The sequence below is a fragment of the Anabrus simplex genome, chromosome 3 (genome assembly GCF_040414725.1).
Source record: "Anabrus simplex isolate iqAnaSimp1 chromosome 3, ASM4041472v1, whole genome shotgun sequence".
Lineage (NCBI taxonomy): Eukaryota > Metazoa > Arthropoda > Insecta > Orthoptera > Tettigoniidae > Anabrus > Anabrus simplex.
Genome location: NC_090267.1, coordinates 308,511,715 through 308,539,218, shown reverse-complemented (window position 1 = coordinate 308,539,218; position 27,504 = coordinate 308,511,715). Strand labels below are relative to the sequence as shown.

At 39.9% G+C, this 27,504-nt stretch overlaps 1 protein-coding gene and 1 long non-coding RNA gene across 2 annotated transcripts in view; one reads left to right on the top strand and one right to left on the bottom strand.

Moving 5' to 3' along the window:
- Positions 1-5,795: 5,795 nt before the first annotated feature.
- Positions 5,796-27,504, bottom strand: part of LOC136866292 (uncharacterized) — a 63,938-nt gene continuing 42,229 nt past the window's right edge. Inside the window, exons 3-4 of the long non-coding RNA XR_010859526.2 lie at positions 6,309-6,638; positions 5,796-6,090 (exon numbers count right to left, since the gene is read on the bottom strand). This is a non-coding gene — a long non-coding RNA (uncharacterized lncRNA). The remainder of the gene's footprint in view (positions 6,091-6,308; positions 6,639-27,504) is intronic.
- The window catches only part of aralar1 (calcium-binding mitochondrial carrier protein aralar1), a 404,690-nt gene continuing 397,918 nt past the window's right edge, over positions 20,733-27,504 (top strand). The window contains exons 1-2 of the mRNA XM_067143121.2: positions 20,733-20,772; positions 20,918-20,986. Coding sequence (XP_066999222.1) covers positions 20,734-20,772; positions 20,918-20,986 — 108 coding nt within the window. The 5' untranslated portion in view covers position 20,733. The remainder of the gene's footprint in view (positions 20,773-20,917; positions 20,987-27,504) is intronic.

The window sequence follows — 27,504 nt, the reverse complement described above, 5'->3', positions numbered from 1 at the left end:
AACTTTTACTTATCTGAGTTTATAATTGTGATTAAGCGTAATCGACCATTAGCATTATTATTTTTATATCATATCCAATTAATCACAATCGACAATAACTACAAAGCAAGAAGATACGTCACATCCCCTTCCGCCATTTTTAATTGGCTTTCATCCGATACGCAGCACCACCAATCGCGATTCGTTCGTCCATCCATAATCGGAAAAATAAATCACTTACACTAATTACACAGTCTTATAATGTGTATAATAAATACACATGACAGCAACCTTGTCTGAAATACACCGTATATTAATACCGTAGTCAAAACAACACACAACCTGCAGATACTAATCAACGTTACAAGTTATTTGTTGTTTTGTTTGTTTCATTTTATGTCTCATAACTAGGGGCCGTATTTTTTGGTAATAACGATATGCACGAGTTTTCTTGAGATCTTCTTTCTTGTCTATATATGACTTCCCAGGTACTAACAATATCGTATTTTAGCAAAATGAATTCGCGAAATATCGCAAAATTTTATTTATTGCGCGAATTGCGCAAATAATCGCGAAATATACACCATTTTGTGTGAAAAATGCAAAATGGCACCAGAAGAGCTCTCCAATAAACGTTTAAATGCTTCTGAGAACATGACTATTGTAGTTTCTTTCTCATTTGCTTGATAGCGCTGTATATTCTCCACACAAATGCACACAAAGCGGTACGCACTGTGTATCGAAAGTATGTGTATTCAGTGCCGCGACCTCTACGCAAGACCGACTCCAATCCTCAGACCTTAATGCTACTCTCGATCGTTCAAAGATGGCGAATCGAGTAGCCGTAATTGTTGGAAATCTGGATTCGTTTTGGTTTGTTGTTATGGTATGTACTCTGTTAATTTTATGAAAGTTGACGATAGATGTTAGTTTCTTTGTAGAATATAAGTGTGCGAGTGTATTTATATGAGTCAGTGGACACATACGATCTGTAATTATACGCCGTAATGTGAGAATATGCTTGACTTGATCGTGTTTTTACCCAGAACATGAGTGCACTAGGTGGACCAGGTTTTAGTCTAACTAAGACAATGCCTCTCATACAACTATTCTTAAGTTTCCTACGGAATAGAACATGAAGATAGAAATGGATTAGGAATATACATCATGATTATTTTGAAGTCCATGACAAAACTGTAGCGTGCATACATCATTTTGAGAATAAATCTGAGGTTAGGAAAGACATTTCTCTACTTCTAAACTATTCGTGTTCCTCGAACAATTTAATTTAGATAAAATATAATTGATATTGTGTTATTCCGTCAGTGTCTGTATGCTTCAAAGTGTCGAGTGATTTAGATGCAAGTTTATTTTACAATAATCTGTGTTTTGCCTGCGGAAATGTTTGGCTGGATCTTGGAGTATAACAAAACGTATAAGTGTGACAGTTGTAGCAATCTGTATACAGTTACACAGAAGAAATTGTGACTTAGAGGAATTAGCTGGGTTTGTAATGTGGAGTTTTACACTGCCAACAACCTTCCGATTCATGTTGTGGTTATCTGTTATCAAGCAGACTGCACCGAATTGAAGCTCGTGCATGTGGTTAAATATCAATGTTTAGTCATAGAGTTCTTGCACTCATGTTCTTTAATGACTAAAAACCTATTATGTCTTTAGTGTCTGAACGTTTCATTACTAAGGTTACTATCATTGTGTGAAGTGCTGTTATGCCATATGTCAACATTATCTTAACATTACCAGGGCCGTTCGTTGGGTTAACATAATCATTTCGGGTGTATTTGGGCTAAGTTAAAGCCCTGGCCTTCTGACCCCAAGTTGGCAGATTCGATCCTGGCAGTCTGGTGGTATTTGAAGGTGCTCAAATACGTCAGCCTCGTGTCGATAGATTTACTGGCATGTAAAAGAACCACGGCAGGACTAAGTTTTGGCACTTCGACGTCTCCGAAAATCGTAACAAATGTAGTCAGTGGGACGTAAAGCCAATAACATTATTATTTCGGGTATACTTCCTATTGTCCACCACTTCAAAACTTTTTTTTTGATAGTTGCTTTACGTCGCACCGACACAGATAGGTCGTATGGTAACTATGGGATTCGAACCCACTATCTCCCGGATGCAAGCTCACAGCAGCGTGCCCTTGACCGCACGGCCAACTCGCACGGTACACTTCGAAACTAAGGCAACAAATTGTGTTTCACAGTTCTCATGAGAGCGAATAAATCGAGGAATTTCGTACCTTAATTTGTTTTGAGTCCGCCTCTGTGGTGTAGTGGTTAGTGTGATTGGCTGCCACCCCCGGAGGCCCGGGTTCGATTCCCGGCTCTGCCACGAAATTTGAAAAGTGGTACGAGGGCTGGAACGGGGTGCACTCAGCCTCGGGAAGTCAACTGAGTAGAGGTGGGTTCGATTCCCCCCTCAGTCACGCTGGAAGTGGTTTTCTGTGGTTTCCCACTTCTCCTCCAGGCAAATGCTGGGATAGTACCTAATTTAAAGCCACGGGCACTTCCTTCCCCCTTCCTTGTCTATCCCTTCCGATATTCGCATCCCCCACCAAGGCCCAATGTCTCACGCTCCAGGACACTGCCCTTGAGGCGGTAGAGGTGGGATCCCTCGCTGAGTCCGAGGTAAACCAACCCTGTAGGGTAAGCAGATTAAGAAAGAAAGAAATGTATTTTGAAACATTCAAAATGATGTTTGAAGTATCATTTTAACAGTTTTATCATGTATTTTCATCTATCCAGCGAAGTGAAGTCTAAGAAAAAGCGTTATTTGACGAGTTGAAATTTGTTGGTCTCTTTTCTAGTAGAATGTTGGCGAAGCGTTTTCATACGCGTAAAAGTGATTTTCTCCATGATGTTACATTTATCATGTTAATTTACCGCCGTTTATATAATATGTACGTGATATTTTCGTGTTAGCCAATCCCAGCAATCCGCCTACTTCGGCCGCCTTGTTTTTTTATATTACGGTCTGAGGATTGGAGTCGGTCTTGGTTGTGGTCGTAACAAGATACAAGACCGGTTGTAGATACAGCAGTGCGCAATGAGAGTTCATTACTTACGAACCTTTATCGGCAAATGTCCAACATTTAAGTATAAAAATGCCGAAAACTGAAGTCAGAACAGGTTTTTCGAGGGCCGAAGTATACAACAGTGAGGGGTTCGATGTATTTGACGTTGCAAGAAAGATTCTAATGTATCAATTGTGTACCGGTAATATTCGTAAAGTTGAAACGTAGGCTACGATATACAGTGCAGAGAATCAGAATGAAGCAAATGAACATAATTCCAAGCGGCAAATAACAATCGGCGATACTTTACATATCGTAAAGATGTTAAAAAATTATAGAGAGCAATCTGTAATAGATACAAAAAAAAAAGCATTCATGCAAGCCAACATGCCTCTAGAAAAATAGGATAATCTTGACATGAGGAAGAGAATGAATATTAAAGGAGAGGTAAATAAGACTGTCTTTACTGTAAAATATGATGGTATTGATAGGCCTATTGTAAATAAATCACCTGTTTGAGTAGTAATAATGGTATTGTTTTTATGTCCCACTAACACTTTTACGTTTTCTGGAGACGCCGAGATACTGGAATGTTGTTCCGCAGGAGTTCTTTTACGTGCCAGTAAAATAGTGACACGAGGCTGACGTATTTGAACTCCTTCAAATACCACCGGACTGAGCCAGGATCGAACCTGCCAAATTGGGGTCAGAAAGCCAGCGCTTCAACCATCTCAGCTACTCAGCCCCGACAGGGGAAAAGAGCATATCCAAGAACATCTTCCAGAGCTACATTACTTTCAAAAATGCAATGAAAGCACATCTGGTTGAGGAAGTGAAAGAAGACAGTGTTAGCAAAGTTTTAGGAGGTTTTATAAAAGACCACATTGAATTTACATCCAAGTGTTCGCAAGCTTTATGGTTTCCGACGTCTAATGTGGTCAGCGAGAGGAGCTTCTCTGCTTACACAAAGACACAATCTGACTGTCGCACAACTCTGCATCCTGTTAATGTTGAAACCATGCTTAGTTTGTACTTTGGAGACAAGTAATTCAACGTATAAAAATGTAGGCTATGTATAAATGTATATCACAGGGCAGATCACCTAACTTTAGTTCAAAGTATCAGTGATTTATATGCCGGCCCTGTGGTGTAGGGGTAGCGTGCCTACCTCTTACCAGAGGCCCCGGGTTCGATTCCCGGCCAGGACAGGGATTTTTTACCTGGACCTGAGGGCTGGTTCGAGGTTCACTCAGCCTACGTGATTAGAATTGAGGAGCTATCTGACGGTGAGATAGCGGCCCTGGTCTAGAAAGCCAAGAATAATGGCCAAGAGGATTCGTCGTGCTGACCACACGACACCTCATAATCTGCAGGCCTTCGGGCTGAGCAGCGGTTGCTTGGTAGGCCAAGGCCCTTCAAGGACTGTAGTGCCATGTTTTTTTAGTGATTTATATATTTATTTCTATAACAATTTGCATATTTGGTTTTTCTAAGATTTAATAACAATGATTTATTACAAGAGTTTACTTTAAAACCCCTTATCACAAAGTTAGTTACATTTACGCCATACGCTACTACAAGGAAGATTTTGCAGGAAACATCGATCAGTATAACAATTTATTTCACGAAATACCTACCAAAATAGTGTCAGTTTAACACCGAAATCAACAGTTTTATTTCACCAAAAAATAAGGCCCCTACTCATAACTCACAGCGTTGCCAAGGTGAACATTTTACATTTAAACGATCTCGCAATCGCAGGATGCACTATTTTACACGTTGTTCAGATAGACTCTTATGGATAAAATGTAATCAAATAATTATGTGATCAAAAACTAAAAACCTTTAGACGGGTGCTACGACATACGAGTCAAACATGAACAATAGTGTATCGGGGAAAATCAATTAACAATTATCAAATGATCTTTCCTTTTTGCTATATTTTGCCACCCTGTGCAGTTGCATAATGCACATGCCTAAACACGGGCCTGCCTAACCCGCATTCCTTTCCCCATGTACAATGCTTTTCTCACTAGCCGGTCCTAATAATGTAGACCAGTGGTCTTGTCTGTAGTCCGTAAATTTTCCTACGTTGGCAGCCTTATGTTGCACCATCATGCCTTCCGAGAGAAAGAAACAAAAGACATTCATACCGTCCCTAGATGCCTGAACGGCAAGTGGTGACTGTGTTAATTTTGGACAGCGCATAGTAAAATTTTGCCACATGCAATGCTGGCGAAGGCACGTACGATAATGAACTCAATAAACTTTCTGTTAGCCAGTGTTTTTTGACATACGCCGACGGATGATATTAAGCATTTATAGGGGTACCAATTGTGAACTGAGTCTCGAGGCTATGATATTAAATGAATGTTTAAAGTTTTAGCGTGCTGTAGTTTTATCAGTTTGCATGATTAAATATGTTTGGTGCATTATCGCTGATCACGCTTTGGTACTTTAGCCGTTTAATGTTAATAATTTTTCTGATTCTTGCTACCTATACCAAAAATGCACAAGTCATATTTTACATTTTTAGGTCACATTTAATTAGTTTTAGGCAGACTTGCTTGCATATTTTGTACTCCTTTAGGTCGTAAACTTCGAACCCTACTGATACTTGGCTGGGTCTACGCAACGAAACGGATAAGAGATTGTCTAATATCTCAAAATAAATATACTGCACACTATTTACAGTGCATCTAAACATACAACAATAGGCAGAAAAAGCATAAGTTTAACTTGAATATATTCTGCCGCAACTAATGTGAGAGGAATTTGATAAAGTTTAGTAATTAAATGGGGTGAAGTGCATATCTGTATTTCCGAATGGTTTCATTTTATCTTTATACATTATCGTATACATAATAATAACTTAACACTCTTTAGATAAGATAGTAACAGAATTACATCGAATGTTAGTGTCGGTCTTAGCGAAAGCACTGCTTTTAACACATCAGCTTTACACAAAGAATCTGGATCCTTTAATTTTGACTCTCTTCAAGAATATAACCAATACACCAAGGTGTTAATCTGGAGTCTAGAGAAAATTCTGCAGATTCGTTCTAGTTGTAGGCATCTGGAAAACAATCAAAGAGTGGAACATACGTATTAAAATCAAGTAACAACGGTAGGAAAGGAATTCTATGAACCAGTATAGATACATGAAAGATTAGCTGTTATTCTTTAAATGTTACATTGATTCAAAGATTATATTTTATGTAGAATAAAATGTATCTGGGCTTAACTGAGAATTTTTTAACTTCGTAAAGTATAAAATTACAAAAGCATACACACCTCTTCCCGTGTTCCTCTTGATACTTCTCATGCAGATTGATACAGACACCATCAAGGCACATTATGCCGAGTTTGTTGCCAAAGGTTCGAGAGGTCGTCTTCTCTAGCTTCTAATGGCATATCTATCCCTCCAGTTGGCCTCTCATTGCAAGGCTCGTAAGTTCACATCAACATTTGTACCTGTCATCCCTTTAGACCTAAATGCTTCATAAATTGTGGGTGTTCATCTTTGTTTTGTTGTCTCTGGGTACCAACTTTCATCTGCTCGGTTTGTTCTCGTTTTACAGGTAAACTCCTCATGTTATCTTCTTTCGAGACTGAAGTTCACAGCTGAAAAGCAGAGAAATATGTGTGATCATCTATTATTATCTTACATGGTACTGGTAGGCTCTACACATAACTTATGCAAGGAGATTACTGCTACAATATCGTCACTAAGCATAGCTTACTGTGCGATACGAGAGATTCTGACAGAATAATGTCTTCGTGAATTCCCAGCAAATAAATCATAGTGGTAAAGGTTATAAGAAATTACACGATAATATAATATAATTGATTAATCGTATATGATCAATGGTCCTGCTCATTTACTGAATGGGCAGCGTCAATGTCTACGGTTTAGAGGAACCCAGGTTCGATCCACAGAAATACGCAATATTAAATACGTCCCTCCACATAGGGTTGACGTGAGGCAGGTCACCCATCCATTAAACAGTGCTATGTTCATATGTGCACGCCTCAGTTAACAGCCACAACCCCACAAGGATATCGGTAAAATGATAGAAAAAGAAGATGATATGAAGAATAATAGCACTACATAAAAAATGTGGCACGTACAGCGCAATAAATACCGGTAGCCTTTGCCAAGCTGTAGAAATTTACTTCAGAAAGTGGAGACTTAAGCCCAGCACCAATAAAACGCAGGTGTCTTGTTTCTACTTAAAAATCACTAATACTAAATTGAACGTGAGTTTCTGTGTCAGGATAGTTCACAACTGGAAACCAAAATATCTTGGAGTAACCTTGGATCGAACACTATCCTACCAGCAACATCTGCTAAACTCCGGACAGAAACTGAAAACACGTAACAACATCATTCAGAAGCTTTGTGGAACTACCTGGGGGTTTTCGGCAAGCGTTTTTCGGTCTTCAGCTTTAGGCTTGGTGTATTCAAGTGCTGAGTACTGTGCTCCGGTATGGATGAACAGTCATCACACAAGATTTATAGATACTGAATTGAATTCCACTCTGAGCAAAATAACTGGCACAATTCGATCTACGCCAACTCATTGTCTCCCGCTTTTATCTGGAATAATGCCATCTGATTTATGCAAATCCACCGCTCTCATCAAGGAATTCCATAAAATCTTAAGGAACCCCAGTCTACATGTACATGACGATCTACGAACTGTCAACCAAAAAAGATTACGTTCACGCCATCGAACTTTACGTAACGCTTTATACGTGGTTGCTTGAGGATACAACCCAACTACAGGGTGGAAAAGACGGTGGGAAGCAGCAACGGAGATGCACCTGCACAGTATGTTCTCGAATGCTAAACTTCCAAGTGGATTCCAGCTTCCACGTAAAACATGATCTGCTTTAAGCAGAATAAGAACAGTTCATGGCAGATGCAGAGACATGTTGTTTAAATGGAACAAGCTGCCGGCACCAGCGTGTGACTGCGGAGATGCACGACAAACCAGATATCATATTGTCAGAGAGTATGAAACGCGGGCATACACAGGCAGCAAAGTGGATTTCCTGATGGCAGCTCCAGGAGCAATACAGTGGATAAATGATCTCGACATTAAGTTGTAAGGAGTATTTTCTTGTTCATTGTTTTCTTGATGTGTAAATATGTATATAATTTATTTCTATACTCAACTTGATTGTATGGGTCATACGCAAAATAAAACGAAAAATTAAAAAAAATATTTTGATGAGGTGCACCCTAATAAAGAAAACTGATGGAGCATGACACTGCCATAATTAATTCATTATTTCTTTATTTTAACTTAAATTGTTTCAATAAACGTTCATCAAATACCGGGTAATGATATGAGAAGTATGAAACAGGTTTTAGCGATCACATGAATAACGCTGAGATGTAATTACTAGAAACAATAGAATCTGTTTAACGGCCGGATTCCCCTCCTAACGTCAAAGTCTAACAAGTAATAGGACGTTAAGTCAACGGGATTTGAATCGTTGTATCCATCATTTTATTTCAAACTAAATGTAAGTGTCTGACTTAAGTATGCACGAACAAGGTAATGTGTATTTTTGCTGAGATGACATGTCACTTCCGTTCACGTTTCCGCAAGCAGTAGCAGAAACTCACAGTACTGTTCCCATTTGGCCTTGTAACTTGGAGGAGACTACATGCATACAAAAAGTAATGATTTAAAATCTTTTTCCTCCCGCTTTTTAAATGTAAGTATCTTAGGTAACTTGCCTGAAGTTGAATGGAATGGAGCTGCAAGTGAAGCCCATGAACAGAAACTGGCAAATAAGTTAATTTGGGAGGGAGGATTTACACAAGTAGTACAAGAACCGACTCGTCTCAATAACTTACTAGATGTATTCTTGGTTAAACCATAGGAAATTGTTGATAAAACTGAGGTAATTGAAGGAATAGGTGACCATAAGGCTGTAATAATGGATGTAGGACTGGTACCAAAAAGGCTTAATAAGAGGGTCACACAAGACAAGAAATTATACAGAAAAACTAAAGTTGATGAATTTGGGACTTACCTTAAATCACAATTCAGTTGTTGGATAAGTGAAGGGAGTAATGTGGATACACTCTGGGCTAAATTTAAAGGAATCATGTGGGAAGGAGAGAAGAGATTTGTACCTGTTAAGAAGGGTAAAATGACCTCAGACCCTGTTTATTATACAAGGGAAATAAGAAAATTAAAAAGAAAATGTAGATTAGTAAACAGGAAAATCAAAGAGGGTAGGGAGAATAGAGAAACTAGAAAACAGCTAATGAGGGAACTGAATAGAGTGAAAAAGGAAGCAAAAGAGAATTATATGAATGGCATTCTTCAAGAGGGTAATGACCACAAAGGGAAATGGAAAAAGCTGTATTCATATATTAGGAATCAAAAAGGAAAAGGAATCCAAATTCCTACAATGGTGGGAGAAGGGGGTGAACACTATTTAACAGATACTGAGAAAGCAAACCTCTTCAGTAGGGAATTCAGAGATTCAGTAGAAGATTGTCAGGACCTGGAAACCATAACAGAAGATAGAGGGAGAGACGCATAGGGAAACAAGAAGCTTCTCATTCACAAATAAAGATATTTTCAGAGAAATCCAACTGCTTCAGCAAGGAGAAGCAGCAGGAAGTGATGGAATTACTGGAGAGGTATTAAAGACGATGGGGTGGTATATAGTGCCTTATTTAAAATTTCTCTTTGACTATGTCATAAATAATAGTGTAATACCAAAGGAATGGAAGGAATCTATAATAATACCAATTTATAAAGGAAAGGGTGATAAAAGGAAACCAGAGAACTACAGACCAATCAGCCTGACCAGTATAGTTTGTAAAATACTGGAGAGTTTAATAGCAAAGTACATCAGAGGGATATGTGATGATAAAAATTGGTTCATGAGGAGCCAGTATGGATTTAGAAAGAAATTTTCTTGCGAGGCACAACTGGTGGGATTTCAGCAGGCCATACCAGATCAGTTGGATTCAGGAGGCCAGTTAGATTGCATAGCCATAGATCTTTCCAAAGCCTTTGATAGAGTGGAACATGGAATATTATTAAAGAAATTGGAGGGAATAGGATTGGACGTAAGGGTTATACGTTGGATAAGAACATTTCTAAATTCAAGGGTTCAGAAAGTAAAAGTAGGAAATTATATATCACAGGAAGAGAAAGTTTGGAAGGGAATTGCACAGGGTAGTATAATCGGTCCGTTACTTTTCTTAATATAGGCAAATGATTTAGGGAACAATATAACATCGAAAATAAGATTGTATGCAGATGACATAATTGTTTATAGGGAAATAAATAACATTGAGGATTGCTCAGAATTACAAAGGGACCTTGAGAGTATCCAAGAATGGGTTGAAGAAAATAATATGAAGATTAATGGAGGCAAATCAACTGTTACAACTTTTACAAACAGGAGCTTTAAAACTGAATTTGAATATACTTTGGATGAGGTAGTTATCCCTAAAGATGGCAAGTGCAAATACTTAGGTGTGAGATTTGAAAGTAATTTGCACTGGAAGGGTCATATTGATGACATTGTTGGGAAAGCATACAGATCGTTACATGTCATAATGAGGCTACTTAAAGGATGCAACAAAGAATTAAAAGAAAAAAGTTACTTAAGTATGGTTCGTCCATTATTGGAATATGCAAACAGTGTTTGGGATCCTCACCAAGAATACCTAATAAAAGAACTAGATGGTGTGCAGAGGAAAGCTGCAAGGTTTGTAACAGGGGATTTCCGGAGAAAGAGTAGTGTATCAGAAATGTTAAAGGAACTTGGTTGGGAACCTTTAAGTAAGAGAAGGGAGAAAACTAGACTTATAGGATTATATAGAGCCTATACAGGAGAAGAAGCATGTAGAGATATCCGTGAGAGGCTTCAGTTGGAAAATAATTATATTGGCAGAACTGGCCACAAGTACAAAATTAGAAGGAGTTTTAGCAGAAGCGATTGGGGTAAATTTTCATTCATTGGGAAGGGCGTGAAGGAGTGGAACAGTTTACCAGGGGTAGTGTTTGATCCTTTTCCAAAATCTGTACAGATATTCAAGAAGAGAATAAACAACAGAGAAAATAAATGAAATGTTAGAGGGCATTCGACCAGTGCAGGATATTGTAAATAAAAAATGTGTGTGATTAAATTAATTCCATCCCCTGGTCTATGGAGTTTGGACAGCCCAAGTAGGGGACTGCCTGTAGGGGTGAAGTACAGTGGGGACTTCGAGGGCCCTGGGACCGCTACGGTAGCTGTGAAGGCCCTTCAGGAACTCTGAAAAGTGGTGGCAAAAGGGGCTCTGGTTAAGACGCAGCAGGTCGTTATGCTACTTAGGTTCCAAAATGGGTAAAATATAAATATGTAAATAAATTCAATGTTAATTTTAATCTTATACCAGTTGTATATTATTATTAGAAGTAATTTCACATACTGTATATGAGTTGACTATGTTTGTTAGATATTATAAGTAGATTTTTGTAAACAATATAAATTTATTAAGGATGATGTATGTGTTTAATAGAACAAATTATTAGCGTAAATTGTATAATATTGTACGCTAGGAAAATTTTCTTCGTCTCTTGTTAATTTTAAATTTAGTGCTAGACAATAATGTATTTTAGTGTACCATTTGCCACCGAGGTAGACACCTCATTTGCAAATAAAGAGATTTTGATTTGATTTGATTAGATATATCTGTGTGTAAGTGGTATCTCGCAACATTCTTGTCCATGTGTTCCGTTTTTCGAGAAAAAGGGTGACGTGTATTTGTATATCAGTGTTCTGGTCGAGAACACGTGTTGTGATGTATACATATTTTGTAAATTTGCAATCACTGAGCGTGTTAGCTGTGCGGTATGTGTAATATGTGTTTTTCCGTAGTTTCTGATTTTCGCACTTAGCAAATTATTTGTAAATTACGGTTTACCGAGCGTGGCAGCTGTGCGATATGTGTAATATGTGTTTTTCCGTAGATTCTGATTTTCGCTCTAGGCAAATCATTGAAGTTGTGCTTTAGCTATATATATATATCTTGTGAATTATCGTTTACTGAGCGAGATAGCTACGCGATATGTGCACAGTGTGTTTCCGTAGTTTTTTATTTTCGCACTAGGCAAATCATTGAAGTTGTACTTTTGCTATACCGTATACATATTTTGTAAATTATCGTTTACTGAGCGAGGTAGCTACGCAATATGTTCAATGCCTTATGCATAAGATCGCGTTGTTATAGAAACGTATATTCGATAGAGACATAAGGCTATGCCTTGACAGAGCAAGAAGAGGAGGAGGAAGTTATAATAGGCTACGTATAGCCGCCATCTTTCGCAAGCTGTTCAGAATCCTAGTCTTTTGAGCATTGTAGTAGGCAATATATATTTTTTCTCTGTTCGAATCCATCTTCTTCGAACAAAGGTATCTCCTGCTACCCAGTGAACATGTTCTAAAGACAGCAATCAGTGATCTGAGTAGGTACATGCTGTAACGACATCGTGTATCGTGTTCGTTTCTAGTCTTGTTGTGTTTTTATCACTTATTTAGTGATCTGAACACATCAATAAATGTTCTGAACACATGCTGTTGTTAACGACATCGAGTACAGCGTTCGATTCTGGTCTTGTTATGTTTCAATCTCTTCCTTAGTGATCTGAACACGTGTTGTATGTAACGACATCGAGTATTTAACATTGTAGCAATAAGGTTAGAATCTGTCGAGATAGCTACACTAAGGATAGCTATGTTTATGAATATTGTAAACATAGTAACAGTACTTTTTTATTTTCTACCGCTAGAGCGTGTTTGCATCACCTATCGATGATACATGCATCAATTATCATACTAAACTTCTTCCGACAGAGCGTGCGGCAATCGCATGTGCGCGCGCACACCTATCAATGATGCATGCATCGAATATCGTACTAAACTTCTTCAAATAGAGCGTGCAACGATCGCATGTGTGTCCGTGCACCTATCGATGATGCATGTATCGATCCCACTACCACGTGCCTAATGTGGAACTCATGAGTGTTTAGCCCCGTCATGATGGTATCATGATGCTCTCTTGTTTAAAGATGGCCGCTGACAGCTGTCAAAAACCACGTGGCTTTGTTTACAAACAAGAACACGTGGAATTTCAAATTGCCGGTCATCACGTGCCTAAGGTGGCATCCATGAGGATTTAGCACCGTTATGATAGCATCATGACTCTCTCTTGTTTAAGGTTGGCCGCTAACATCTGTCAAAAAAGCACGTGGCTTTATTTACAAAGAAGAGCACGTGGAATTTCAAATTTCTCGCGCCTACGTGCATAAGGTGGCACCCATGATATTTAGTGCCGTCAAGATGGCAGCACTGAAGTTAGCGATTGCCTGTTGTTTAAAGATTGCAGCTGTCAAACAAGCACGTAACTTTATTTAAAGATGGCCGCTAACAGCTTTCAAAATACACGTAGAATTTCAAATATCCGCCACTACATGCCTAAGGTGGCAACCATGAGGTTTGGTGCCGTCAAGATGGCAGCATCTTGCTCTCTTGTTTAAAGATGGTTGCTGACAGCTATCAAAAAGCATGTGGTTTTGTTTACAAACAAGAGTACGTGGAATTTCATCTTTCGCGCGCCCACGTGACTAAGTTGGCACCCATGACGATTTGGCTCCGTCAAGATGCCAGCACGATACTCTCCTGTATAAAGACCGCCGCTATCAGCTGTCAAGAAAGCACGTTGAATTTCAAGTTGCCCGCCACTTCGCGCCTAATCTATGAGGTTTAGTGCCATAAAGATGGCAGCACGATGCTGTCTTGTTTAAAGATGGCTGCGAACAGCTGTCAAGAAAGCACATGGCTTTGTTTACAAACAAAAGCCCGTGGTGATGACGTCACGGTCACGTGGTCATGACATCACGGGCCAATTACCTCGGCGGGGTCAATGACCTCGGGTGGTGACGCAGCAGAAAAATGCTGACGAGGTGGTTTGGGAACCCTATTGTCCTACTACTATCAAGCTTATTTTTTATACATCTGCTGTTTATGTACAAAGCCTAACATCATTGTAGGATACTAAAGTACTATTGTTTGCATTCATCAACGATTCCGCTGTAAATTTACTTGCGTTTTGTAGCGTGAAATCCTTTAAGGACTCATATTTCAATTCATAGCACCCCAATTGAAAACTTGATTTCATTTTACCTCGATTCTCAGGAGACACCATTGTTCAGTTCTGATATGGTTACTTGGCTTCAAATTACCCGCCACCACGTGCCAAATGTGGTTGCCATGAGGTTTAGTGCCGTAAAGATTGCAACACTGAGGTTAGCGATGCGTTGTTGTTTTAAGATGGCTACTGTCAGCTTGACAGCTGTCAAAAAGCACGTGGCGTTGTTTACAAACAAGAGCACGTGGCTTTGTTTATAATGAAGTGCATGTAGTGATGACGTCACGGTCAAGTGGTCATGATGTCACGGGGTCAATGACCTTGGCGGGGTCAATGACCTCGGGTGCTGACGGAGCAGAAATTATGCTGACGAGGTGGATTGGGAACTCTATTGCCCTACTACTCTTGATGGCATATCAGTACTGCTGTATACGACAGGTCTAGTAGATATCCTAGTTGTCTCAGAAACCTTGTTAAATAATAATGAGGCCCAATTTTAAAACGTAATAAATCATTCTTGTGTGCTTGATCATAGAGGTAGCAAAGTTGGTCACGGCCTGGGCATTTACATATCGTACAAATAAAAGATAATATTAAAATAAAATATGAGTGGGGCCGTAGCTTGTTGTGGATTGAGTTTGACAAGGGAAATTTAATTTATATCATTGCAGGCTATAACCCAAATAGGAGTATGGTATACCATTTATTACATCATCATTTGAACATTTTCCAAGTCATATAAGTAATAAGCTGTGCATATTTTTAGTGACAGAAATATCGCCATTTTATCCAATGATCAGCTAGAAAGAAAATATTTAAATCTACTACCATATCCTGCTATGGTTTAAGGTGTTTTAAAGTACGGCCGACTGGATTCCTCGCTGCGCTCCTAGTACCGGCTTTGAAAATCGCTTGTGAAGCCCAGCATAGAGCTGTAGTGGAATGTTTCTCCGTAACGCTGCTGGTGCGCTGGTCATCTAAAGCACTAACAGGAAGCTGTGTACCGCAAATTATCGTACGGTATTTCTAGTTTAATTTGTATTGTTTTGCTTTCGTAAGCGTTGGCAATAGGTGCGTAATGACAGGGAGTAAAGAATACAGGGAGATGCCTTGGAACGCTGAGAGTTAAGTCCAACGACAGTGCTCTACGTAGGGGGCGTGGTCGTCCATAGGCGCGAGAACGCATGTTGTTTTTTGATAGTCGAACCCATCACAGCTCATTGAAGTGAATACGGTGAACGCAAATTGTAATTGTGGGAATTTTCACACATGAACACTATACGACACACTATTGGTTCGAAACCCTCTGTCAGCAGTCCTGAAGATGGTTTCCCAAGGTTTCCCATTTTCATACCAGGCAAATGCTGGGGCTGTACCTTACTGAAGGCCACGGCCGCTTCCTTCCCATTCCTAAGCTTTTCTCGCCGTAAGACCTATCTGTGTCGGTGCGACGTAAAGCAAAACAAAAAAACAAAAAAACCGTAAAAGAGAAACTAATATTAAGATGGTACTGTACCTGTTATAATGGCGCGTTGTGCATACGGTTGCATGAAACGGAAAACCTAAAATATTCCTGGAACAACACTTCACAGCTAAGATCATAAGTATAGCTTATAATATGTACCGGTAGTGCAATATATTATATTACCTCCATTGTAATTGTGCTAGTATTTCGGAGTCCCAGAAGCACCGTCCACTTACCACCTCTGAAATATGTATCCCATTGTGGGTGGTGGCGGTAGAAAAAATCCACGGTATCGCCTACCTGTCGTAAAAGGTGACTAAAAGGGCCCAATGGGCTCTTAACTTGGGAGTGTGGGTTGGTGACCACGGGGCGCTTAGTTGATTCCTGCATTGGATCCACTTGTGTCAGACTCCTCACTTTCATCTATCCTATCTAACCTCCCTTGGTCAACTCTTGTTCTTTTCCGATCCCGACGGTATTACGTGTGGAGGCTTAGGGAGTCTCATTTTTACGCCCTTCTTGGGCGTTTTTCTTTGGCAAATACCGGTACCTTCAGTTTTCGAAATGTTGGGCCCGTTCCATTTTTTCCCTCTGAATAGTGTTGGTATTAATTCAGCCCGTGACCACGATATTTGTAATGTTACAAGTAAGTGGAATTAGTGAAATCTTACTTGGAGAGCGTATCACAGGAGAGATGTGTTCATTGCGATGTCCAGGAACCCACCATCCCGCCCCAAGAAGCACATTTGCTTTTATAATCTGATTAAGCTTATTTCACGCCATTTTCATTTCTGTTGTAGCTACTTGTATTCCTATTGGCCAATGTAAAGTGGCACGTGATCTTCCCGTAAAGAATGTTGATCATAATCCGTTACTAACCGCAGCACAAAAAAAAAAAAAGCGCAAGTATATGAAATATGTAAAGAAAACAATAACTGTCCAGACCAATGGTCTTATCCACGGCAAGAATCCTAAACACCCAGACCAATCGTCTTGTCTAGATCCTATCCTAACCGTGTACGAAAATAGGGGCCTACTGTCGGATTTTTTATTATGGACACTCCAGTTTAGGCTTTAATTACAAACGAACCAATAGGCCTATGGAAATTCGAGTTATACCAATATTTTCCTTCGCACTGAACTGCTGAGCACTGCTGCAGAACATCCTTTCCGAGAAGGCCGCGAGCGAGTAAACAAACAACGTTTGTGTGAATAGTGACCCACGGGCTGAACTAATGATATAGTGGGTATAGTGTTAATAGGGGATGGTATACTTGATGGTTGTACTTGCTATTAAAACAATAATCACCACCACCACTCTAAAGTATGTAGTAAATAATGTTGCTAAGCCCAGTTTGGTGATTTGTTGTACACCCCCTTCAAGCAATCAGACTGCAGTATGCTGTTATTAACAGCAAACTCACTGGCTAAAAACCACCATCTCTATGCTTTGAGCGAAAGGATGAAGAAAATTGTAGCATTCTGGCAGACTACTTCAAGAATTTACTTAATTGTTCTAAACTGCAAAGCCCCACTGAGACCAAGGAACTCTTAATCAGGTACCGGTACCCAGATTCCAGACCACCCGACAGAGATGAAATCAAGCGCCACATTGCCCGTCTCAAAAATAACAAAGCGCTGGCGGTAAGAATCAGTAGTAGCAGAACTATGGAAATATGCCCCATAGGAATCACTTGATCTCTTGCAAAAGCAAATAGAAGAAATTTGGAGCAAGGAGACCCTACCCGAAGATTGAAAAATAGCCATTACACACACACAAAGAAAGAAAAGCAGCATGAAGAACATCAGCAACTATAGGGGAATATCTTTGCTACCCGTGACTTACAAAATTCTATCACTTGCCATCCTGGAGCGTTTGGAAGCACAAGTCGAACATCAAATAGGTGAAAACGAGGGTTCAGAAAAAGTCGCTCAACAGCCGAACAGATCCAAAATCTCAAAACGATCATCAGATATTGTACACTAAGGTCCAAGCAGTATGTGTCTGTGTTTGTGAACTTCTAGAAAGCGTAGACTACGACTCCACTGACCGGGAGGTCCTGCTAAACATCTTAAAATGAATTTGGAGTTGATTTGAAACTGTTGGCATTAATTAGAGCCACCCTGATCGATACAAAATCCAAGGTGAAGTTCCACGGATGTCTCTCGCATTCATTTGACATCAACCAGAGTCTAAAGCTCCAGGACACAGCCCTTGGAAGGCGGTAGAGGTGGAATCCCTCGCTGAGTCCGAGGGAAAAGCCAACCCTGGAGCGTAAACAGATTAAGAAGAAGATATAAATGGATGCAACAATTAACGTACCATTGCCACCTTATGCTATGCCGACAATTTCGAGTTAGTAAACGGGGTAGCTATTTGTTTAAATTTATTTATCGTATGGCTTTCAGTGTAGGGCCGAAGTGTCCAGCTCACCTGTTGCAGGTCTTTGACTCCCATAGGCGACCTGATCGCCTGGATGTGGTCTGATGTTTATAATGCGGTAAGGAGAGGGTGAAACCCCGTGTCGCCACGTAGCCTACTCCTGTCGAGTAACACCAAGGGTTCTGCTCAAAGCTTTACGTCCCCATCCGATGACCTCACTCCTTATGAGCATGGCGGAGAGGTTTTGGAATTTAATCCAGGCTTTTGACTCGCAGCATGAAGAATAGGCAGGGAGGGGGAGGGCTGGAAACCACGGAAAACCACTTCCAGGGTGGCCGAGGTGGGAATCGAAATCCTCTCTACTCAGTTGACCTCCTGAGGCTGAATGGACCCCGTTCCAACCCTCGTACCACTTTTCAAATTTCGTGGCAGAGCCAGCAATCGAACCCGGGCCTCCGGTGTGGCAGCTAATCACACTAAGCACTACACCACAGAGGCGGATATTATTATTATTATTATTATTATTATTATTATTATTATTATTATTATTATTATTATTAATATTAGGAAGAGCATCCGGTCATTAAACAGGGCCAAGTCCATACGTGTGACAGTTCACACCTAAGACTCCACTACGGTACCGTATGAGAGCGGTGGAAGAAGAAGAATGTTCAATAGAATGAGGGTATTGTAGGACACTTCAGAACAAGATTTAGCTGTTTTATTTCCTTAATGACTGGGAAAATACTATCTTTTATTACATTCATGACAATTTACAAGCACCTAAAATGAGTGACATACACACAGACAAAAGGGTACGAATTTTTTACCATCAATTATTGAGGTACCGGTACGTCTTCCGTAATAGAAGAAGCGTGAAGAACAAGATATTTGGCTATGATCGTTAAGGTGTTGAAATCTATATGGTCTGACACCGTGGTTAGCCGGTTCGAGTCCCTTTGGCCGAAAAAAATGTCACCATCAGAATGTTGATTGGCAGGGAGGGGGAGGGCTGGAAACCACGGAAAACCACTTCCAAGGTGGCCGAGGTGGGAATCGAAATCCCCTCTACTCAGTTGACCTCCTGAGGTTGAATGGACCCCGTTCCAACTCTCGTACCACTTTTCAAATTTTGTGGCAGAGCTGTGAATCGAACGCGGGCCTCCGCGGGTGGCAGCTGGAACGGGGTCCACTCAGCCTCGGGAGGTCATCTAAGTAGAGGTGCATGGGCGCCCGCAAGGGGGGGCAAGGGGGGGCAAGGGGGGGCACTTGCCCCCCCCCTGGAATTCTAAAGATGTTGATGTTCAATTGTTTAATATCATACCAGATTATTTCATAAACTGAAATTACTCACAGTCATCTAGCATATGTTATAATTGGAAGTTACTGTAAACAATTTAATGTTGCTGACGTTATATTGGTTTTTATATTCAAGAACATTGTTAATGTGCCCCCCCCCCCTGGAAAAGATCCTGCGGGCGCCCATGTAGAGGTGTGTTCGATTCCCACCTCAGCCATCCTCGAAGTGTCGGGGAATAAAACTGGGAAGGAGGACAAGTACCTCGCCCAGGTGGTCTCGCCTGCTATGCTGAACAGGGGCCTTGTGGGGGATGGGAAGATTGGAAGGAATAGACAAGGCCGTGACCTTAAGTTAGGTACAAGCCCGGCATTTACCTGGAGGAGAAATGAGAGAAATGAGAAACCACGGATAACCACTTCCAGGGTGACCGAGGTGGGAATCGAAACCCCCTCTACTCAGTTGACCTCCCGAGGCTGAATGGACCCCGTTCCAACCCTCGTACCATTTTTAAAATTACGTGGCAGAGCTGGGAATCGTGGCAGCTGGAACGGGGTCCACTCAGCCTCGGGAGGTCAACTAAGTAGATATGGGTTCGATTCCCACCTCTGCTATCCTCGAAGTGATTTTCCGTGGTTTCCCACTTCTCCTCCAGGCAAATGCCGGAATGGCACCTAACTTAAAGCCACGGCCGCTTCCTTCCCTACTCCTTGTCTATCCCTTTCAATCTTCCCATCCCCACACAAAGACCCTGTTCAGCATAGCAGCTAAGGCAGCCTATGCAAGATACTGGTCCTCCATCCCAGTTGTATCCCCCGACCAAAAGTCTCACGCTCCAGGGCACTGCCATTGAGGCGGTAAAGTCCGAGAGAAAACCCACTCCTGGAGGATAAACAGATTAAGAAAGAGAGAGAGAAAGAAAGAAAGAAAGAAAGAAAGAAAGAAAGAAAGAAAGAAGGAAAAGGAAAGAAATTTTTATAATATGTAGAGAGAGAGATAACTGATATTTATGTTAATTTTCAGCACTCTTTTGCAAAGTCTTTGTGCATAAATTAATTCATAAGCCTATATTATCATTTTTTCGTTTTTTAAGTGTGTAATTATCCGGCTTACTTATCACGTGTATATTTTGCTCCACATTATCTAATCTCATTGAGCTATGTTTTTGTTAGCACTTAAAACATGTTCGTTAAGCAAAGCAATTTTTGTATCTATTAGTCTGCCCGGCTTTCTTTTTTTTTTTCTTTTTTTTTTTTTAAAATGCGAATTGAACGTCATAGGTTAGTTACGTACGTTTGCCTACGCAACGTAGGCAACGGTTACGTATGAGTGTACTCCTACAACATAGTCAAAGTGTGCTAATCCAAAGGAAATTGTCCACAAGTTTCCTTGTACAGTATGGCCGCTTCCGGTTTATCCTCAGGTTTGCGAATTGAGGTAAATGACATATTTTGGCACATGAAGGGGTGGCTAGATCTCTGTATTTGCTGTTTACCTGAATGGAATAAGTTCCTTGTTTCCAATATGCAAGCATTCCGGTGTATTTTAAGTTATGTCATCTCTATATTTCCTTTTTCTTTAGGATTCTAAGCTGGGAATGATCAAGGGTTGGTTAAGCGATATTTTGTTTCTTCAAGTGTCTTGTCAAGAGGTGGGTGAGTGTGTTATACCGTTACAAAATTTCAATTTCTAGTGTTTCTTTTTACAAAGAATATTTGACGTACCTCTATAATTGATGGCAAAAAATTCGTACCCTTTTCTCCGTATGTCACTCATTTTAGGTCCTTGTAACTTGTAATGAATGTAACAGAAGATAGTAATTTCCTAGTCATTAACTAATAAATAAAACAGTATTGTGTCGTAGGTGTTTTACCATGCAATTTTTTATGGTCTTGTTTACTGTGTGTTGCAAATGACCTTTCTGTGACCTTTACATTTAGTAGTTCAGTAAAGATGTGAGATTTCAGATAAATCTCATTCTCAAGTATCCTACGGTATCCTCATTCTATTGAATGTTGGCTTGATAAAATTGTATTTTGGAGGCCTGTGAAGCACATTTACCTGTAAGTCTTATTTTGATAATTTAGGATAATAGCTTATTGGCAATTGTTACAAGGTGAAGATACCAGATACTAGGCAGATCTCCACAATTACCTACTTTATTCATTATAGCACCAAAGAAAAGTAAGTGTCACATAATCATGTTGCTATGTTTGATCATTTGAGGGGGGTAGATGAAAATAGAATAATCACTTAATGCCACTATTAGCTAAAATTAAAGTCGCCAGAATGTGAGCCTGCTGATTGAATTATCCTTAACCAAAGCCAGCTTCAGTCTTGTTTATTGAAGGGGGTTGAAAGGTGATTTTGTCAAGTGTATTGTTCCGCACGTTCCACAATCTCTCAAATGTACAGACTTCGCTATATAGTAACTTGCTCAGGTGATGGTCATCTTCATGGTAAAAAGATTCACCAAAGGAGTTGGAGCCTGTATATGTGTAGTTCTTTGCTGTGTCTTGTATTACCATCACGGCTATTCAGTTTACATCAGTATTCATCATCCTGGCTGCTTCACATTGATTGCTGTCCTTGGCTCTTGGAACAGTTGATCTCTTGCTATAGATGGTTTCCTTGTCTGGATGATGAAATCATTACACACTCATGTTTCGCTAGGATCACATTAACCCCTTCAGACCGTGTACGTACAATTGTGCGGGTTCGTGTTTTATATATGTCTGAGTATTTGACGTTTTCTTGGTGCTAGACCAGACTGCAGTGCTTGTGCGTGACACGTAACATGTACTTCAGTTGTTTTTATTTAGCGCTTGACCGCCAGGAGGGGTGAATTAAGTCCGGACATGCACAATTGTGTGGGTGCTTTTTTTCAGATGTTAGTTTCTATTTTGTGAAATAAACTATAAATATATGTATTTAAGAGCAGTTTACTCAGTTTTTGATGTACAAACAAAAATTCACACATCCAGTCTTCTTTCTGGTCTGAAAGGGATAGAGTTACCGGTATCAGTTTTTTCATGGTAGGAAGTACATTTTGGATGGCGTAGAATTCTTTGACACTACTTTTTTTTTTATGAAACTAGGGTTGCATCGTCCCTTGAGTTCTCTCTCAAAAAAAAAAAAAAAAGGGAAGAAAATGATACAAGGTTTGCACATTAAAACCTATTAGCCATAGGAATAATGTAAATCATAATACAATAATCAGACTGGACTTTTTTTTTTTTACCATGGGTACCTAAGATTTGCCTAGCTGAAAGGCTGAAATTTTTTTAAACCTTTTAATCATAACTACAGATTTTCCTGTATATGTATCAGCTTGTTCAGTTTACTTACTGAGAAGGAAGAGCAACTGTTTGTTGTATTTTACCCTATCACAACAAATGCTACTTTAGCTGTATTTCTGCCCTCACTGCCCATGGTATTCATTTCATAGTAGGAGCTGTAAGGTGTTTGTGATATACCTGGAATTTTCTCAGCCATTGCAATATGTTTTAAAAGTTTTGTTTTCAACTCTACTTCTTTGCCTTGCTGTACAAGTTGCAATAGAAGCCAGAGTTTTATGACTGTACTGCCAGATAATCCATTAGTTTTTTGGTGTTAGAGGTTGTCAGTCATTATCATATAGGTAATTAAGTCCTACTGATTCAGCACTTGGGAACTAAAGTATCACTGAAAGTTTTGTGGATAAAACTTGGCAGGTCAGTAGAACTGGTTCAAAAGACTGACCATTTATTAAACCACTTACTATGCTTCCAGAAACCCTACCTTCCTTATCTGCAGTATCATAATTAAAGTCAGAGCCAATTCATTCAGGCCAGGCTGAGTGACTCAGACGGTTGAGGTGCTGGCCTTCTGACCCTAACTTGGCAGGTTTGATCCTGGCACAATCCGGTGGTATTTGAAGGTGCTCAAATACGTCAGCCTTGTGTCTGTAGATTTACTGGCATGTAAAAGAACTCCTGCGGGACAAAATTCCGGCACCTCACCGTCTCCGAAAACCATAAAAGTAGTTAGTGGAACGTAAAGCAAATAATAATAATTATTAATTCATTCAGGATAGTGCATATGATTTAATCCATAAGGAATTCCTTGAGGGTGTGTGTTAGTTGAGTAACTTAACATCGTTCCTGCTTTTCAACAAGGCAGCTACAGTTAGAATCCCTGCCAAGTATTTGGGATTTTTGAGATGAAAAGTCAAGGCTATGAACATAGTATCAACACTCACGTAAAACACTAAGTGTGCTTGCTTTTGAATTCATTGAGACCTGGATTGTTGAGTTTTTAGAGGAGAATGTCTGCTCTCATCAAGAGTGGCAAAGATGATAGTTGAACTTGTACCTCAGACACAGAGTTGATGGTTTTGTCAACAGTATCATGCTCTGCTTGATGTTTCAGTGTTTGTTGGTTTAAGAACTGGTAGTTGAGATGTTTTGTTGCCTTGCCAATAAAAACGTGTTGCTGCAGCAAAAGCCCATGAGTAGCTGGCACTTTTATTTAGTTTAAGTTGCTGAATACATCCCGCTGTCAGTAGTGTTCATAAATGTTCTTCTTTTGCTCAGAGACTTAGCCCTAAGTTTTACAATTTTTGTTTGTACTTTTTTGCATTGTGACATTGCTGAGTGAAGAGCAAGATTTACCTTCAAATGAATTTTACATTAATTGGTAGGCAGGCTAAATTCAGGCTCTTGTGACCCTTTTTTTTATGTCATTGTGTTGGGACCATTATTGTGCTATGCTCTGATGTAAAATATTCTACATAGGGGACCATAGCTAAGAGACCTGCAGTGCTGTTGGCACACCTGTATGTTATTTACTCCAGTTATGTTAACATGTTCACAGTTCTGAGTGACAGGATGAACTGGGAGAGAGCCTACCTAGAAAAAATAAAATAGCAGTTCATTGCTTTAACCGGATTTTGCTATTCCTCTTCTAGCTGGGATGTTGGGTGGAGAGCATGTTGAATCTGAATATGTATTTAGCTTCCATGACCACATTGTGCTTGAAATAGACTTTCAGCATGTAAGGTCATGTCGAGTACATATAGTACATGCTGAATAGATTATTAAGTACAGAACAGAAATGGTCAACCAGACGCCAGTGGGAAATTAACACACAACCTTTCACGTTGGATGCTCTGTCAATTGACCTACAGTGGCCTTGGTTATTTTTGTTCTGTTAGGAGCTACAGGTTTGGCTCTACAATCAACTCAGCTATAGAGTGCATGCTAGTCGGCCACTGTGGGCCGTTCAAATTTAGTATTTAGCTTTAAAAAGTGCATTGTACTTGAAATAAACTTTCAGTGTATTAGATCGTATCTAGTACATATAGCACTAGCTGAAAAGATGTTAAATACAGAACAGTTTATAGCCACATCCCATGTAGTTTGAAATCCACGTACAACTTTAGGTCCTCCTGCTTATGATCACTAGGCCTATATTTAATAGTATAAAACTATGTGCTTGCACTTTGTGTTCCAGTACACATTTACACGTACAGTTTTGTAGCAGATAATAAGAATTGGAAAACTAAGTCCTTATACATAGGCTTCAGAAATTTGAATAAAGGTGACAGATAGCTATTTTGATTCATATGCCATATATTTAAAAACAGGTTGAGATAATGCTTCTTTACTTACAAGCTCCTTTATTTTTTCTCCTGATGTTTTCAGTGGGCTTTCACATTTGTGTATCTAACTCAGAAGTTCATTCCTAAATTCGAGTGATCTTAATTTACAGTAGGAGTAGTTAGTGGGATGTAAAACAATTAACATTATTATTACTTTTCTAGTGATAAATACCATTATGAGGGCCGATGACCTGGATTTTGGACCCGTTTCGAGAACGAGCATATTCTAATCGATTCAGCATGGTGCTATAGAAGCAGTCCCTTGGTCCGTTCTACTATTGTTTTGTGCCAGCTTCTGTGCATGTGAGGCACTGTGGGTCGGATCACTGATCGTTTTAATTTCATATCAATTCCATCCATTCTTGAATTCTGGTCAGTGGAGGATTTCAGACTTTTAATTTGTCATCTCATTTCGTACCATTAGGGGCCGATGACCTCGATGTTAGGCCCCTTTAAACAACAAACATCAATCAATCATAAGTCAAGAAAGGAAGGATGCCGGGGCAGTACCTTAACTAAGGCCCTGGCCGTTTCATTCCCACTTCTAGCCCTTCCCCGTTCCATCGTCGCCGTAAGACCTATCTGTGTCGCAAGGTAGTTCTACGTACCTTGCCTCTGTCGGTGCGGCGTAAAGCTAACCTAAAAAAAATAAAAATAAGGAAAGTTCAAAAATAAATCAATGGGGAACTGAGATACTACACCTGAAGGGGGCAGAAAGGAATACTGCACCTAAGTAGATAGGAAATGAAAGACAGCTGAGGAGGAATGAAAGAAAAGTGTAAAATATTGTAGAGAAAGTGCAGGATGCAACTTATTCTGATGATACAGTACATCAAAAGACAATGTTTTCATTACTTCAAACTTCGGGTGTGATGGAAAATACTCTTATTTACATTCTGTATCCTACCATGTGCAGTAAATATTTTTAAAGTGACAGCTGGGTTATAAAACTATTACAAGTTACTATGCGTTGCTTAGGGTGGTGGAGGTAAGGCTATTCGTATTCAGTAGCATTTTTTTTTTTTTTTTTTTCGAACTGATACCGTAAAGATTCCATGTTTTGAAAGGTCCAAGGTGATGTTTACTCTGGTGCCTCAGGCCTAGACACACAACCATGATACGACAAGAAGGCAGAGTTGAGTTGTTCGATGAATACACCCCGTATTAAATTTGCATTTACTTGTTCACGTTTTCACACACGGTCCAGAAAAATAAGCGTTGTTGGATTTGTAGAGACCTCTTGTGTTCACGGTTGCGGGATCGAATCCCGGTGCAGGTGGTTGGCATTTAAGTGTACTAAAATGCCATGGCTGTTGATTTGACGCGATAAAGAACACCTTTTCAGTACAAAATTTCAAAAATTCCGGCGTTTCTTGAAGCTGATGGCAGTTGGTGGGACGTTAGACTCGTAGCATTGTGATCGTGTTTTTATTATCATTTTTAAAATACCAGAATATAACCTTATTTCAAGTTCCGTGACAAATTCACAACCCAAGCATTAACTTTCATGTTTTAGTGCTGAAATCTTAATTGCACATAGACTGGGTTTGATGAGTGTATGCTGGTCATGATCCTTCCATCTTCACCACGCCTAGTGAAGATTAAATAATAATAATAATAATAATAATAATAGTGGCAGTCACTGGTACCTTGAAAGGTCATAACTGAAACTGGAGAGGTCATAGTAAGGTCATCAACATGGTTGGTTTATGAAAAATCTGTTCACATCCTGTAGATTAGTTGTATGAAGCTGTGGTATCGGAGGCTACGGCAGAACTGTATTAGGCCAATTAATGCTGTTTGACGTTATCGTTGAGTAGGAAAATCTAGTCTTTACAGTGGCTTTCGTCGCACCACTAATATTGCCATCGTTCTAGAGGGAGTGAATGGGTGGGGTGAGGTGGTATGCAGGATCGCTAATCAAGCCTTGCGTTTGTTGTGGGAAATAATCTCTGCCGTTTTAGACGTTGTGAACATGAATGGATGATGCCTAATAACACGCACTGAACGTCTTTATCCCTGTTGTCTTCGCTTTCTGTTCGCTCTCGGGCTAACAGCCAGCATCAAACTATTGTCTTAGCCTTGTGCTATTCTGGCGGCGGGTTTCTGGATGGATACTCGCCAACAGTTACGAATTTTTTGGCCCCATGTCCTGTTTTTAGTTTTAAGTAGACCAATCTTGGGTGTTTTACTTTTGAACATCATTCGTGTATGAGATCGTCAGTCGAACATCTTAATTTTATTTCCAGGAATGAATGTACTTATTACCGTGTGGCTTTTAGTGCCGGGAGTGTCCGAGGGCATGTTCGGCTGCCTGGTGCAAGTCTTTCTATTTGACCCCAATGGGTGACTTGCACGTCTGGATGTGGGGATGATTATGATGATGACGAGGTAGGGAGAGAGTGTCGAATAACATCAAAGGGTCTGCTCAAAGCTTTTACGTTCGCATCCGACGGACGAATCACCATCAACAGCGTCATATGCCCTCACTCCATATGAAGTTCATATTATGAATGCTGCGGAGAGGT